The 16,741-nt window shown below is 39.2% G+C and overlaps 1 protein-coding gene across 1 annotated transcript in view; it reads right to left on the bottom strand.

The window, feature by feature from the left end:
• LOC107675269 (N-acetyl-beta-glucosaminyl-glycoprotein 4-beta-N-acetylgalactosaminyltransferase 1-like) overlaps window positions 1-16,741 on the bottom strand; it is a 197,019-nt gene that overhangs the window by 138,347 nt on the left and 41,931 nt on the right. The window contains exon 2 of the mRNA XM_016469560.1: window positions 517-629. Coding sequence (XP_016325046.1) covers window positions 517-629 — 113 coding nt within the window. The remainder of the gene's footprint in view (window positions 1-516; window positions 630-16,741) is intronic.

The raw sequence follows: 16,741 nt of genomic DNA, 5'->3' as shown, positions 1-16,741 counted from the left end.
CATATTTAAAACGTTGTAAACACTTTTTTTCTCACTTCTGCTGACTGTCATACGTGCAAGCCGTTCCGGCGGATGATGAAAAAGTTTTATAACGTTTCAAATATGGATTTTTTTTTTTTACAAAAACGCATCAATTCGCTACAGGAGGCCTTTATTCACCCCCCCACCCCAGAGCCGTGTGAGGCACATTTTATTACAGATGCGCGTGCTTTATTTGACTACTTTTGGACTGTTGAACAAAAAAACCCCCCTACTCCCATTCTAACGCTTGGAAGAGCAAGAAAATGTTTTAATATAACTCCGATTGGATTCGTCTGAAAGAATAAAGTCATATACACTTAGGATACTTTGAGGGTGACTAAAACATGGGCTAATTTTCATTTTTGGGTGAACTAACCCTTTAAGTATTAGGTACACTACAAGTGCACATTCAGTACAATTGAGTGCATATCTTTTTAAGCCCTGCATTTTGTTTTCTTTAAAAATTCATAATTTCAAAAGAAACAAACATCTTACTGCATTTTCCTCCTCCTGGCTGTTGCTGGCGTCTTCGCTTTTGCGGTACTTGTCTGATGAACGTGAGTCTCTCTTCCGGCTGGTATCAGTTCCCTCCATCGGCCTCTCACCATCTGTAAATGAGACAATGACCGCACACATTCACTTTATATTTCATCAGCAGTATTATTGGTTCTCTATCATTATCATTTATATTGCATACAGCACGCAGAAATCATGAGCAGCCATTATAGTGACTCTTCTTAGCAGTTTAAATCATTCTTAGAGAGAGACAGCAAGAGAACACATGGAAATGGCTACAGCTGGGGTGCAAAATTAACACTTGCCAAGTGCCAAATGCAAATAAAATTGCCTTTGGCAAGAAAATGAATAAATAAAAACACCTCTCATACACCTGGACGGCAGCAGCTGTGTAGGCAAGTATTAGGAAAAATGCCTGAAGAAGGTCTTTGACCAAAATGTTGTTTATCAAAAAATATTTGCAAGCTACAACACTAGGATTGCTTATTATATATTTTTCACTATTTTGGGGAGGAATACTACCTTCCAGTTAGCTGATGGCCTTACAGAGCTAAACTTTGACTATAAGCACAAGTTCTGGTCCACATCACAGTTTATTCAAGCTGAGAACAGCCCACTTAGACAGGAAGAGACTTTGTTTGTTCATGGTTTGTGTTTTTTTCTTGTTTGTTTTTTTTGTTGTAGTTGCTTTGTACCTTATTTTATTAGTATTGCCACACACTGTGTTTATCATTGCCTTCTGTTTCTGTGTACACTATTTTCTGTTGAAAATTAAAAAAAAAAAAAAAAAACAGGAAGAGACTGTCTGACATATACAACAATCAACCAGTTTCTTCACTGATTTGAAATGCTAAACCCAGTTAGCCTAACTTCGAACTGCAACATAAGAAACTTGAGTGTTGTGAATTAATGAAAAAAAAAAAAAAAAAAAAAAAAAAAAAAAAGATAATAGGATTCTACTGATAAACTTCTACTAAACTACCGCAAGTAAATTCCTACGTCATCTTTGGTTAATACATAATAATTTTAACTATTTAAAATGATTCAGTATTGAATAATTGGTGGAAGTGTTAAAACAGTTGGCGGAAGTGATATAAAAGTGTTTATTACGTTTGAAATATGGATATTTTTCTTACAAAAACGCATGGATTCACTACAGAAGGCCTTTATTCACCCCCCAGAGCCGTGTGAGGCACGTTCTATTATGAATGCACGTTCTTTATTTGAAGACTTGCGGACTGTTCAACTGCAACACCCGCTGACTGCAATGATAGAGCTTGGAATAGCCAGGACAATTGTAATATAACTCCGACTGGATTCACCTGAAAGAAGAAAGTCATATACACCTAGGATGTTTCGAGGGTGAGTAAAACACAAGCCAATTTTCATTTTTAGGTGAACTAACCCTTTAAACCTAACCAGCTGTGTTAACAAAACACTTGCTGAAGCATCCATGTCAGTAGCTTGCTTTTTACAAGTTTTTAGTTTTTACAACTCTTTTGTCTTAACTCCTTTTTTTGGAACTTATACCTGAGCTCTTCACATCACAAGTGTTGCTGTACCAGGGGGAGCTACTGAGCGAGTTTACTATGTCCGAAAAGTCATACATGCGGAGCTGGTACTGTAATGCAAATGTGACAATGTATTAGTTTACAAATCATTCACCATGCTAAAAGTGATTTGAAGACAGTACATAGTATTGTGCAAGGAATCACACAAAAAATTAATATTTATTAACTGATAATCTACCCCTGTAATCACTTTTGGAAAGCCATTCGGCCAATCAAATGTGAGGACCAGAACTAACTGTTGCAAACAATGTATTAATGCGGGAAAAAAAAAATTGCCAAGCATTTTCACCATCAATTGTCACAGTAAGTTAATTTTGGACTGGTTGCAGCCCAGAAACCAGTGCCACTAGGTCAGTGACACACTTTGGATGGATTATGGGATTGTCCTCCATTGACTGATATTAGGAAATGAGGATCACTCAGATGGCATGGCGAAAAGCTAGAAGGATATACTTGGAGGTGTGCTAACATCAACAGATGGATAAAAGATATTTTCAGCAGTCAGATGAGGAGAGGGACTACAAGGTAAATATGGCACAAAATCCACCTTGGCAGAAGCTCCTTATAAAATGTGTCAAGAATAAAATATCTTTGTATGAGTGTTATTGCCTGTGGGGTGATTATGACTTTACCTCTTTACAAACACAGTCACACATACAAGGAGCTAAAACAGTTTAAGAAATAAATTTGTACTGTAACCAGAGGGAATAAAGCTATAAAATATAATGAATGCTTCTCCTATAATAAAAGATTCTCTTGATATCTACTGACTATAGAGGAAAGGCAGTTTGTGGTCACAGCCTGGAGGTCTAGGAGACATTATGTATGCACTTGCATGTGCATAGTAGGGCTGTGAAAAAAAATTCGAATTTCGAATTTTCGTCGAATTTAAAATAAAAATCCAGAATTTTACGTGTGCGTTAAAGAGGCTGCCTTTTCAGTGGCGCACGAGATGCGATGACGATGTAAATGTCATTACATTTTAATGTTTTTGTTAGTCTATCCAGTTGAAGCCACTAGATGCGGTGCTGCTGCGTTGTTGATTACAAATATTGCGGGAAAAGAGAACATCAATGCGGAGAAGATCTTGTTTACGTCAAAACTGAAAGCAAACCGTTCACACAGAACGCATATTTCGCGCATCTATCACCGCTGCACTCGCGTCTCGCACAAGAGAACCGCATGTTTAGAAAGCCATGTAAAATTAATGCAAGTTCAACTTTGAAAAACATATCTCGGGACTTAGTGGCGGGTTTTTTTCCCCATCCCACTGCAACTCGTGTTTTTAAACGAAAATGTACTCTGTATGATTGGCTTTCGGCCTTTTGTATTAAACTATGAATGCATACATGACGCTGTTTTGTTTATAGTTGTTTAAAAAACGTAATTATAATTGGTTTATAAACATTATTTTAAACATTATGCACTTTTTTTCACAGTCATGTTATCTTATGCTCGATGCTCCCTCTTGTGGCCTCAGGAGAAAAGCCAAAAGCTTTTCTTTACCCTAACTGAAATTCTGCATTTTAAATTCAAATATAATTCGAATTTTGATAATACTTAAGCACAAAATTCGAATTTAGTTTTTCAGCCATTTTGACAGCCCTAGTGCATAGTGTGTGTGTGTGTGTGTGTGTGTTTGTGTGTCACTGCAAGTAATATAAGAGAAGGCCTAAAAATGAAAAAATATTGTAAACTGGGCCTCAGAAACTCATAGGCCAATGTATTCTGTTGCACCCACTGAATGGCTGGAAGTATTTGGCACCATTTATTTTAATTGCAGTAAGTTATTATTAAAGGTGAAAGTCATTTTAAGTAATTTTTCGATCTCCAATATGACTGTCACGGTGCACACACACTAGGAACGAGGAGACGCTGGAGAATACTTTACCAAGGCTTTATTTTCAGGGACTAAGGGAGACGAACTCAGGAAGACGTTTAACAGCGGACAGAGAACTTGGGACTGGGAACACTTTTTATACACACAGGAGGAGGGGATGACGAGACACACCTGGGAGCAATGAAACATCAAGGGAAACACCTGGGACAAATTAACTTAACTAATCAGGGGAGGAACAGGAAACTAACCAAATAAGGGCATGGGAAGGCACATGGGGAGCAGGACACACACAAAACATGGAACAGAGTCTGACAATGACAGTGTACCTAAACTTGTTACTGACACCTAGTGGTGTGGATGCAACATCAAACAAAAACAGATGTTTTCGGTTAAGAGTATATAAGCACAAAAATAATTGCAATTGTCAGTCAAGATTCATTCGTTGCAAAGATTGAGTTTGTGGAAACACATTTAATACCATTTATGCAAACAGTATTTGTCTGGTCATGTGATTTCAACATGGCTGCCACCATATGGGGAATCCCCTTTGCACAGAATAAAGTGGCTTTTTCTGGGCAACTGATATGACTGAAGTCATCTCATCTGAGTTTACTGTACATCTGTCAAAAACACAATTAATCCCTTTAGATGTAACGTTTTTAGTGTCAAAACATGACTTTAAGACAATGAGTGTAAGCTGCTACACTCCTCCTTTGACATTTAGGCCCAATCCCAATTCTATTTTAAAATATGAACTCACGATTGAATGTAACATAAAACAAATGATTACTTTTCGTTAAAATCTTTATTAATGCCAAAAATGCTTACATTTCTGTGTCTTTTTCTTCGCTCGGGCAGCCATGTTGCCCCTGAAGCCGGTTTACGCTGAGATAATTCATACCCCTTCGTTTGAAGTGTGGTCCCGAAAAATCTTCGTTTGAAGGGCTATCTAGCCCTTCCCCTACCCCCACCCCTCCAACCAAAAGAGAATTGACCCCTACCCCTTCACGTGAACGCGCGAAACGGAGGGGAAGGGGGAAAGGGCTAAGGGGTAGAATTGGGATTGGGCCTTATTCTACTCGGAGTGAGGGAACAAATGTCAAAAAGATAAAATAACAAAAGCAAAGCTATCACAGGTATACAAACTGCAATCTTGAGTTGCCAGGAAACTGTCAGGGCCACCTCAGAAATTCACTTAGTGGATTAAAAACATGAGGATGAGCTCCAGTCACAGCATGAGTATCCGTATCCCACAAGGTCTTTGTTGTTGCAATACCTTGACCAAAATAAGGGACATTTTAATAGTGGCTTTATCACTTCATTACAAAACCCCCTTATTTGAACATCCTTGAATTTGTGAATTTCACAGGGATCGCCACCAAAAAAAATCTCTTCACCCCTGACTGAAAATTAAGTGGTTATAGATTAATTCCAAATGGAGAGCCTTCGGTAAATGTCATACTCTCAATTAAGGTATATTAGCATCAGGGAAACTAGCAGAAATGAAATTTTAACATAAATAAAATCGACAGAGACAGGTGCTGTGCTCCCAAGGCACTGCCTTTTATGCAAATGCCCATTCTTAAATATTCATGAGTTGCAAAGCAAAAATTAATGGGATATGCAGTGCTGTATGCAGTATGGATTTTGGACTGTTTTACTTTTTACCCACTTTGAGTCCATGAGGTTTGGTTTTCTGCCCAGTGAGTCAAGAATTTTTGAATCAGCTATGAATTTCAATACATTATTACAAAATACAATTGCTGCAATTAAATTAATTTTGTATCAATGTCTCATTTGTGGTCATTAAATCTAGACACGGTCCCACTTTATATTAAGTGACCTTAACTACTATGTATTTACATTTAAATTAATCATTTAGTACAATGCACTTATTGTGTACATACAGTTTTTACATTGTACTTATATTTTTAAAATACCTGCATGTAATACATTTATAATTACACTGTTGACCCATTCCTTACAACTTAACCCACCCTTAAACCTACCCGTGGTATGGGTAGGTTTAAACCTGTTCCTAACCTTATCCATATCCAACCTCAATAGCAGCAAAAGTGTTTTGCAATTCAATATGAACACAATAAGTACATTGTACTTATTTTTTGATGTAAGTACATAGTAGTTAAGGCCATTTAATACAAAGTGGGTCCTTAGACACTTGAGTAACTTAAAAGATTCAATCCATCACAATTACGCCACACGTTGCTTAAGGTGCCCTGTAAGTTGCTCTAAATAAAAGCATCTGCTAAATGACTATACTTACTGAACCCAAATTGAGTGCTTTCAGAACATTGTTATTTGTGCAAAAGACATAGTAACAAAAAGCACTGGTCTGTATTTTCAATGCTCTCAAACTGGTCTTCTCATTATCAAATGCATGAACTGAACTGACAAACTGCCAGCAGATGTTGTTCTATGAAAAAAAAAAAAGTATTGGTCAATTTTCTAAGCAGAATTTGCCCATGATATGGTTTCTGTAGCTCAACTGGTAAATCATGCAGCTAGCAACACCAAAATCAAGAATTCGATTCCCAGAGAACATGCAAAATTATATGTATACCTTAAAAGCACTCTAAGTCACTTTGGATAGCAGCGCCTTGCTTAAACGTAAACATCATGCAGTTACACGGAAACTGATGGCTTGTGTTGCCTTCATAAATATACGCCTGCGGAGAAGAAATAAGCACGGCTTGATGTGTGGTTTGTTTAACATTATAGAGCTGAGTCTTTGTGAGGCACACTGGTATTTATGAGCGGGAGCATGGTGTGTTCAGATGTTTCAGAAAAATAAAAATGACCTGGTTTCTCAGCTAGTTCAGTTGTTTATGGGCTTGATTAAATTTATTTTAATCAACAATAACGCGCAAAACAATTTTGGAAGCACACTGTGAAATGCGAGGATTAGCATCTGGGAAATTCACATCCTAACAATGCAATAAATTTGGCGTTATAAACATCTGACCTTTAAGCCAGTCTGTGTAAACACAATTTCAATAGCATTAAGTCCAGTAAAAAAAAAACGACGAGTCTTGAGAGCTACTTTTGCAAGCAATCCTTTAGTAATCTGGCAATTCTAGCACTTGGCCACAAGCTTTATTGCTGGAATGGAGGTGTGGAATGAAAGGAGGAGGGAACCGTAAACAGAGAATTCCTCTACCGAATACTGTGAGGATTGAAAGAGGCTTCTGGATTATCCGAGATGGTGCCAATGTGTGAAGTAGTAAGAGCGCCGTGCATATCACATTTGGCCACAAACAAAGAGAAGGAAAGTAGGTTTTATGAAAATCAAATGCTTACAGCATAATATAGATGCTGCTTGGACCCCTAAATATCTTATTCAGATTCCCAATAGACATGCTAATTAACAATGAGCTACGTTTATTTCATCATCACTGTACTAAACATGTTAACGCAGTGTTTAGTAGGAGATAAAAAGGCAGTAAACAAATGAAAGTGGCGTTAATGTCACAGCAGACTCTAAGCATCAGGATTGGGACATGTTTTAATTGCACACATCAGTGGAGATACGAGCTCTAATTAGTCCATTAACTTTACAGTGAATTCTGAGGGTGGAATACGACTGAGGAGGTCAACCATAAGTGTGTATCAGGAAACACAATAATGGAGAAGTAAAGCTGAGAAATTCCATTTCAAGTTGTGTCTGAAGTGATTTCTTATTATAGAGTGCAGTAGTTTTCCAATAGCCATGTTTTTCGTATCCATAGCCTAGCTATAGCACATATGCTAGCTAACAGTTTGGCCGACCAGGGAGGTTTATAATATCTTAACAAAGTTACTGTTATATCCAGTAGCATTCCCACCATGAATTTTGATTTGTAATGTTAAAAGTAATTTTAATTTAGCCTAGTAGCGCATATTGCTAGTCTTGATGTGAACAATTAATCCATGCAAGTTAATCCACTGAAAAAATACTTTGTTTTGGAAATCTTTAATCACAATGTGAACATTTACTTCTGCTCTGGAATGGCATTCCTTCTCTGATGACGTCAGTTTGATGGCTTGGGCAGAATATACCGTTGGTTTGAAAATGTGCTAAAATAAAACCCCGCCCTCTATTTAATATTCTCTTTCGAATTGAAATACATTACAATACTGAATTAAAGTCAGCTACAACTTCTGGTTCATGTAGACTTTAACTTGGTGTAATAGCTTAGCATAGTGCTAACCAGTTAAAAGCTCTCGGCTAGTTGAAACAAGATAGCATGACAATTATCTACTATGACTTAGATCTTAAATCTTGCATATCTCTGGATTTACAGTAAGTTGTTTGAACTAGTCAGCTGAGCTGTAAATATCATGTGACTAATCACTATAGATCCATGACATCTCACAACTCTGATTGGCTGATGGCAAAACAAGAACATGCCCAAACCATTTAGGGACGGGATATGGGATATTGCAAGTGATTGCACAGAATAAATAACTGACTATTTATAATTCAAAACATCATTTTCATGATTAGTTATGATTTCATATTAGGCGGTACCTTGTGAACCAAGTTGGAAAAGCAACTGCACATGGTAGTTTTCAGTCTGGAACAGCACTCAATGTTCTGTTTGGAGAGGCTGTAGCTTACACCCAGGACACTTTCTTGTGTTCAAAAACAGCGCAACTGATAGAACGTAATGGAACAGAACACAGGGGATACATAGTTAGTTGAACTACATTTATTTTTAACTTGACAAGCCATCTTAAAAACTCATCTGACGTATGTGTGCTTTGACCAACACTTAAAAATAGCACAGGCGGAACTCGCTCCATCAAGCATTTCCTCCAGAGAAAGAGAGGTAGTACTTGGTGGTAGTGCATCTCTTTGCCAAGTCCACTGCCCCGTCATGCTGCTTCTATTTGCAGGAGCAGATTCTGATAATGCAGTGCAGCAGGCCAGAAGAGTGAGCTCCTAAAATCTCCTTAATTTCCTGTAATCTGGGTCATAGGCAATGGGCCAGGAGTCCCGCAACCCCCAGGGCAGTACACATACCTCACTACACACACTCGCACAGCTTAACAGGCTGCAGCGCACACCCACATAACACATGCTTGACTGTGCCCATTCACATCTCGGCAGCCCTCTGAGATGCAGTAAAAGAAAGGAAAGGACGTGACGTGTGGCCAAGTATGGTGTCCCATACTTGGAATTTGTGCTCTGCATTTAACCCTTCCAAGTGCACACACACAGCAGTTGGGGGTTTGGTTCCTTGCTCAAGGGTCTCACCTCAGTCATGGTATTGAGGGCGGAAGAGAGTGCTGGATATTCACTCCCCCCATCTACAATCCCTGCCGGACCTGAGACTCGAACCCGTGAACTTTGGGTTACAAGACAGACTCTCTAACCATTAGGCCACGACTGCAAACTGACCCTAAAGAGGGTCAGTTTGCTGGAGTGCAGATATGTCACTCAGCGTGCAGTTTCGCCATGGCTCTTTGGATAGAGTGGATTAAATTAATTGAATATAAGCAGATCAAGCCAGTAAGCTTGATTAAATAACGATTAGTAGCTTGAAAACACTTTCGCTGCTCTGATGGTGGAATGGAACGGGAATGGGTTGCTTTCAGAGACAAGCAGAGCAGATGGCCGATGTGTGGGTTTATGCTGTTTGCTTGGTCTTATTGGTGATAAAATTAAGGTTGATATGCTCTTTGGGGTGAAGGAGAACAAGGACTCTGCACTATTCTTGTCCCCTCATGTCTTGCCTCGGCGTCTTTTCTCGTCTCCTCTCCTCATCTCCTTCCTTTGCATATCCTTTTATCTCATCTTTTATCTCATCCTCATCTTTCCACTCCTCTCCTTGTATCTCACCTCCTTTCTTTTGGTCTTCTATCCATCCCATCTCCTCATCTATCTCAGTTCCTTATCTCACTATTCAACTCCTCAACTTGTCCCTCATCTCACCTTCTCTTAACTCTCTCCTTTCCTTTATTCACGTCTCCTTATATTTTAGCTACTTTTGCCCACCTCTTGCCTCTCATCTATTTTATTTAGACTTCTCCCATAATTTATCCTCTCCTCTCCCCCTTTTTCTTCACATCGTCTCACCTCCTCTACTCATCTATTGACTCCTCTCACCCTTCTTTTCATATCTTCTCATAATTTGACTCCTCTCCTCTTACCTCATCTCACCTCCTTTCTTTTGCTCTTCTATCCATCCCATCTCCTCATCTATCTCAGTTCACTGTCTCTATTCATCATTGTAAACTCCTCATCTCTTCTTCTCATCTTTCATTTAAATTTTGGGACTTCTTTTTTTTGGGGAACTCTCGTCTTTCCTTTTCTCACAACTCCTCTAATTTTGGTCAACTCTTAATTCCTCATCTTCTGACTTCTCTCATCTCCTATTCTGTTGTCTTATCATATTTTGACTTCTCCCATCATTTCTACTCTCATATCTTCCTCTCCCTTTTGTTTATATGTTCTCACTTCCACTCCTCATAATTTGACTCCTCTCCTCTCTGCTCTTTATATTTGTTTCACCTCCTCTCCTAATTTTTTCGACTCCTCTCCTCCTTTCTCTTCATATTATCTCACCTCCTCTCCTCCTATTTCGACTCTACTTTTCTTTCCTCATCTTTCCACTCATCTTCTTCCCTAACAGAATCCTCTCAACTCCTCATCTCCTCATCATTCGACTCCTTCCACCTCCTCTACTCATCTTGTTTTTCTTTCTGTCTCCAACCTATCTCTCCTTTGCTCTTTCATCTTGTATCCACATGTAACCCATCTCAGCTCCTCATTTCTGGTCTCATTTCTTTATCCTTCACCTCCTCTCATCTCTCATCATAGTTCAAATGTTACTGCACACTCGTGAAATCAATCACTCACCAAAAACTCGCTTTGCTCCTCATCTCGTCTCATTTGACTACCTTTCAAGTCCTCTCCTCATCTTTAGTCTTTTTCCAATCTTGATTGCCCCCCGCTCCTCATTTTTTGACTCCCCTCTCCTCATCTCGTCTCGCTTCTTGTCTTTTTTCTTTATCCCTTATTCCCTCTACTGATTTTTCATCTCTTATCACTCTTCACCTCATCTTGTCTCTCCTCTCCTCTCTTGCCTCTTCTCCTTTCCTCCCAGTTCAACATATCTCTTCTCCGCTAATTTGCATGGCTTTTCTTTCCATCCATCATCTAGGAAGTTATGTTTCTGATCATTCAAATGGATTGGCCTAGTCCGCTCTTCTTGCTAACAGGGCCCAACATTTTGGCAAGCCATTGCCCTGCAAACCAGGCCGGGCAAGCAAAACATTTCCATCAAATTAAATAAAACCTGAGGGACTTCCTTCCACACAAACTAGTCCTCTCACAGAAGAGAGGAAGTCTCATCAGAATGAGGTATGCGCAGCACAGACGCCCTTACATACAAACACACATAAACACAGTTACAGCCAAACCAGTACTTGGCGCTCAGATGAGTGTTAGGTTTGTTAAGGCACAGGACGGAAGGCTGGACTCCAAACCCAGTGAATAAAGTCCCGCCTCTCAGCGCCACACACAAAGAGAACCATTTATCTCCAGCCCACTGCTGATACAGATGACAGTGATTTTAACTCTGTCTCTCTCACACACACAGCTACATTTACAGTCCAGTATTGAACAGGGAGAGAAGTGTGTGTCTCACACTTTGAAGTGAAGGTAAGTGATGAGAAAGAAACAGATCACACAACAATTTAAATTCTGTTAGTGAAAATATTTATGAGAAGGTTAATGAGAAGTGTACATTTTTCCAAATGTCTCCTTTTCTGTTCCAAAATCAATGGCCAATATGTCTGTCTAACGCATGCTTACATAGAAAAACAATGGAAAAGCAGTGCAGTGAAACATAAAAATGCATTCTGTGTCACACCACGTCTCCATCAGCTTGTTGCCGTCTATACTGGACGTGTCAATTCGAACATTCAAAATCCATTTGTCCTGTTGTTGCACCAATGCGATAAGTATGTCAGAAATAAACCAAGGCATCGTTTACTTCCAGCAACAATGTGCAAATGTAGACAGTATCTGTGATTGTACTGGGGTCTGTATGCTTTTCATAATAAAGGGAACGTAAGAAAGGTGTTCAAATGTAAGTGTGCATAAGAAATACAGAATGCAGAAAGAGAAAGACAGTCCAGATGTAGTGTATATCCAGGCACATGTGGTAGCACTGAGCTCTTCTGTGAAGGTTAATCATGCCCTCACTCAACTCAAGCAGACACAAAGGAGATGCCAATTTAACCTGAAAAGAAGAATGTTTAAAAAAATAAAGTTGAGTCCCTCTTTCATCTGTAAGGCCAGTGGTTCTCAATCCTGGTCCTGGAGAACCCCCAACACTGCACGTTTTTGGTGTCTCTCTTTTCTGACACTCACATTTGAGGTCTTGGAGTCTTCACTAATGAGCTAATGAGTTGAATCAGGTGTGTTTGAATAGGGAGACATCTAAAATGTGCAGTGTTGGGGGTTCTCCAGGACCAGGATTGGGAACCACTGTGTAAGGCAATAGAGCAAGTGTCATTGAAGGGTGAAACTTAAAGCAGCCTTTCAATGTCATATAAAACTCTAGCAAAAGGAACAGCTCTGTACAGGCATTTAAATCAGACACTAATTGAAATTCAACCAATAAAGTATCAAAACATAGCTAGCCAAATAGCTATTTAGGAAGTGTTGGAATGCCCACAATTCGATCACCTTGTAGCTCACATTGTGCTATTTCTAGTCAATTTTTGCACATATTGCAATGTTATGTAAGTCATGTTGGTTGTGTTGCAGTAGAAATCAAAATCGAACTGGTGAAGCATGATGTTTCTGAGTATGGAGAGATGATTCACAATTGCAGAGATGCTTGTCGCCCACTTTGTGATTACTGGATCTGCCACCAGCAATTAGCATTTGATTGCTGAATTGCTTGGAAAATGCCATTGCCTCTCACTCGCTGTTTATAATGATTTCAAAGTCACGATTATGTTCGTCATCATTTTGTTTCGAGTGTGAGGAGAGATCGCCACTGTTTTGGAGACAGCAGAACTCTTTAAGCTCTCTCGGTGCAAAAAACGGAAACTGGGAGGCAAATATAGCGCTATTATTGTAAGCAGGGAGGAAGTTTCCATGGTTTGAAATCCACAACACAAGGTAAAGTGCAAGCTTAACTCTGTGCCAGATGACACGGCTGATCCACAGAAAATACACTAGATTTATCAATTTCCAAATCAGGAAGTTTAATGTTCACATTAATCATTACAACAGTGATTCTGTCCAGTCCTATTTATGCAGGGTTTCATGATACTAAAATACAAAATAGCTTCTGTTTTCTAACATTGATTTATCAGAAGACATGACGATATAAGGCAACAGAAGATAAAATCTCTCATTCTTAGTGGTGGTCCAATTAAACAAGGCTGCAACAAGCACAGGAGTTTTTGCAAATATTTGTCATTGGATTGTTTCTCTACTTGCCCACCAGGAAATCTTATTGCTCCAAAATCACCCTGTTCCAATCAACCCCCTAGAGGGCCAATGTCCAGCACACCTTTCTCTATGGTTGTGCCCCCATACCCTTATATAGTGTGCTATTTGAAGGGACAGCCATTTGTAGTGGTGTCCAAAACCATAGAGGATATTATTGAGTTCACTCATTCAGTCCCTTACTTCTCCTCAAGTACGGGTGTACAACTGAAGTACAGTTAACAGCTAGTTGCTAGAGAATACCCATGCACTCTTAGCGTTGCAACCAATGAGTTTCTGAGTTTTGTTTAAAGATGCCATCTGCAGCACTTCTAGCACACTTAGGGCCAGTTTTACGAACAGCTTGCGCCAGCGAAAACTGTCTTTTGGCGTTAAAATAGTACTGTATCCAGGCACATGTGGTAGCACTGAGCTCTTCTGTGAAGGTTAATCATGCCCTCACTCAACTCAAGCAGACACAAAGGAGATGCCAATTTAACCTGAAAAGAAGAATGTTTAAAAAAATAAAGTTGAGTCCCTCTTTCATCTGTAAGGCCAGTGGTTCTCAATCCTGGTCCTGGAGAACCCCCAACACTGCACGTTTTTGGTGTCTCTCTTTTCTGACACTCACATTTGAGGTCTTGGAGTCTTCACTAATGAGCTAATGAGTTGAATCAGGTGTGTTTGAATAGGGAGACATCTAAAATGTGCAGTGTTGGGGGTTCTCCAGGACCAGGATTGGGAACCACTGTGTAAGGCAATAGAGCAAGTGTCATTGAAGGGTGAAACTTAAAGCAGCCTTTCAATGTCATATAAAACTCTAGCAAAAGGAACAGCTCTGTACAGGCATTTAAATCAGACACTAATTGAAATTCAACCAATAAAGTATCAAAACATAGCTAGCCAAATAGCTATTTAGGAAGTGTTGGAATGCCCACAATTCGATCACCCTTATTTTTCAACGGAATGTTCAATGAAAACATCACATTGTGCTATTTCTAGTCAATTTTTGCACATATTGCAATGTTATGTAAGTCATGTTGGTTGTGTTGCAGTAGAAATCAAAATCGAACTGGTGAAGCATGATGTTTCTGAGTATGGAGAGATGATTCACAATTGCAGAGATGCTTGTCGCCCACTTTGTGATTACTGGATCTGCCACCAGCAATTAGCATTTGATTGCTGAATTGCTTGGAAAATGCCATTGCCTCTCACTCGCTGTTTATAATGATTTCAAAGTCACGATTATGTTCGTCATCATTTTGTTTCGAGTGTGAGGAGAGATCGCCACTGTTTTGGAGACAGCAGAACTCTTTAAGCTCTCTCGGTGCAAAAAACGGAAACTGGGAGGCAAATATAGCGCTATTATTGTAAGCAGGGAGGAAGTTTCCATGGTTTGAAATCCACAACACAAGGTAAAGTGCAAGCTTAACTCTGTGCCAGATGACACGGCTGATCCACAGAAAATACACTAGATTTATCAATTTCCAAATCAGGAAGTTTAATGTTCACATTAATCATTACAACAGTGATTCTGTCCAGTCCTATTTATGCAGGGTTTCATGATACTAAAATACAAAATAGCTTCTGTTTTCTAACATTGATTTATCAGAAGACATGACGATATAAGGCAACAGAAGATAAAATCTCTCATTCTTAGTGGTGGTCCAATTAAACAAGGCTGCAACAAGCACAGGAGTTTTTGCAAATATTTGTCATTGGATTGTTTCTCTACTTGCCCACCAGGAAATCTTATTGCTCCAAAATCACCCTGTTCCAATCAACCCCCTAGAGGGCCAATGTCCAGCACACCTTTCTCTATGGTTGTGCCCCCATACCCTTATATAGTGTGCTATTTGAAGGGACAGCCATTTGTAGTGGTGTCCAAAACCATAGAGGATATTATTGAGTTCACTCATTCAGTCCCTTACTTCTCCTCAAGTACGGGTGTACAACTGAAGTACAGTTAACAGCTAGTTGCTAGAGAATACCCATGCACTCTTAGCGTTGCAACCAATGAGTTTCTGAGTTTTGTTTAAAGATGCCATCTGCAGCACTTCTAGCACACTTAGGGCCAGTTTTACGAACAGCTTGCGCCAGCGAAAACTGTCTTTTGGCGTTAAAATAGTACTGTCAGGTTTTACTAAAGATGCACAGTAATGAATTAGTGCTGAAAAGGTATGGACAGAGTTATTTTTGCGCCTGACCTTATTGAATATGCATTTGTAGGAGTTTCCCTTTCAGATGCAAAATTTATGGGAGGGGAGTATTCAAATGAATCAAGCAATGCGTTTTACTAACGTTTAAGCTCGTCAAATTACTGGTATTTGCGCCATTATTTAACACCCCAAAAAAAGCATGTCTTAAACTATTTTGCGTTTGAAATGGCTGCAATTATTGTTGCTAGGAGAAGGCACCCCAGAGAACAGAGAACGCATGGTAAGAAGGGAGAGGATTTTTCCACACGTATTAATTTATTTGGAAAGAACACATTATCCGAACATATCGTTTGCCAAGCCATGTTATTTTTAATTTGCTTCAGGAAATAAATGACGACTTGGAACCCTCAACTAGCAGTCACGCAATACCAGGTCTATCAAAACCTCTTGCGACCCTTCATTTGTTGGCCTCCGGTTCTTTTCAACGTACTGTGGCTTATTTATTTCTTTATTCTTTATTCGCGACTACACTAATTTGCCCTCAGCTTGGTATATTGCATCGGTCTATATGTAAATGAGATGTTTCATCGGTGTTCTTTAATTTGCGCGTTGTTAGTAAATCACCCGCAAAAATGTCCCCTCCAATTGGCGCGGTTTTGGAATTGCGCTCTCGCGCTAATTTGCCGTTTAGTAAAACTGGCCATTGGTGCCTAAATTTGTGAAGTATATCAGTAGACAGTGTTGGGGGTAATGCATTACAAGTTATGTAATCAGATTACTTTTTTCAAGTAACTAGTAAAGTAATGCATTACTTTTACATTTACAACTAAATATATTAGTTACTTTTTCAAATAAGTAACGCAAGTTACTTTTTTCCCCATTTATTTACTGACAGCTCTCCTGTCCCCATCTTGAGAGAAATTAGGAGTGACGTGCAGAGGAAGAGCCATTTCCTTTAGTCGTGGGTTATTAATTTCACTTTTGGTGAAACAAAGTAATGCAAAAGCAACATAATGCATTACTTTCCATAAAAAGTAACTAAATAACACAATTAGTTACTTTTTTTGGAGTAACATACTGCATTACTTTTGAAAGTAACCCCAACATTTAGTGGAGTAGTGAATGAGGGTATAGGGAGCTATTTCAAATACAGCCTAGTAAGCCCGGAGACCTTAGCTGGTTC

Source organism: Sinocyclocheilus anshuiensis, unplaced genomic scaffold, assembly GCF_001515605.1.
Source record: "Sinocyclocheilus anshuiensis isolate Anshui unplaced genomic scaffold, SAMN03320099.WGS_v1.1 scaffold532, whole genome shotgun sequence".
In the NCBI taxonomy this organism is placed as follows: domain Eukaryota; kingdom Metazoa; phylum Chordata; class Actinopteri; order Cypriniformes; family Cyprinidae; genus Sinocyclocheilus; species Sinocyclocheilus anshuiensis.
This window is presented reverse-complemented; position numbering and strand designations above follow the sequence as displayed.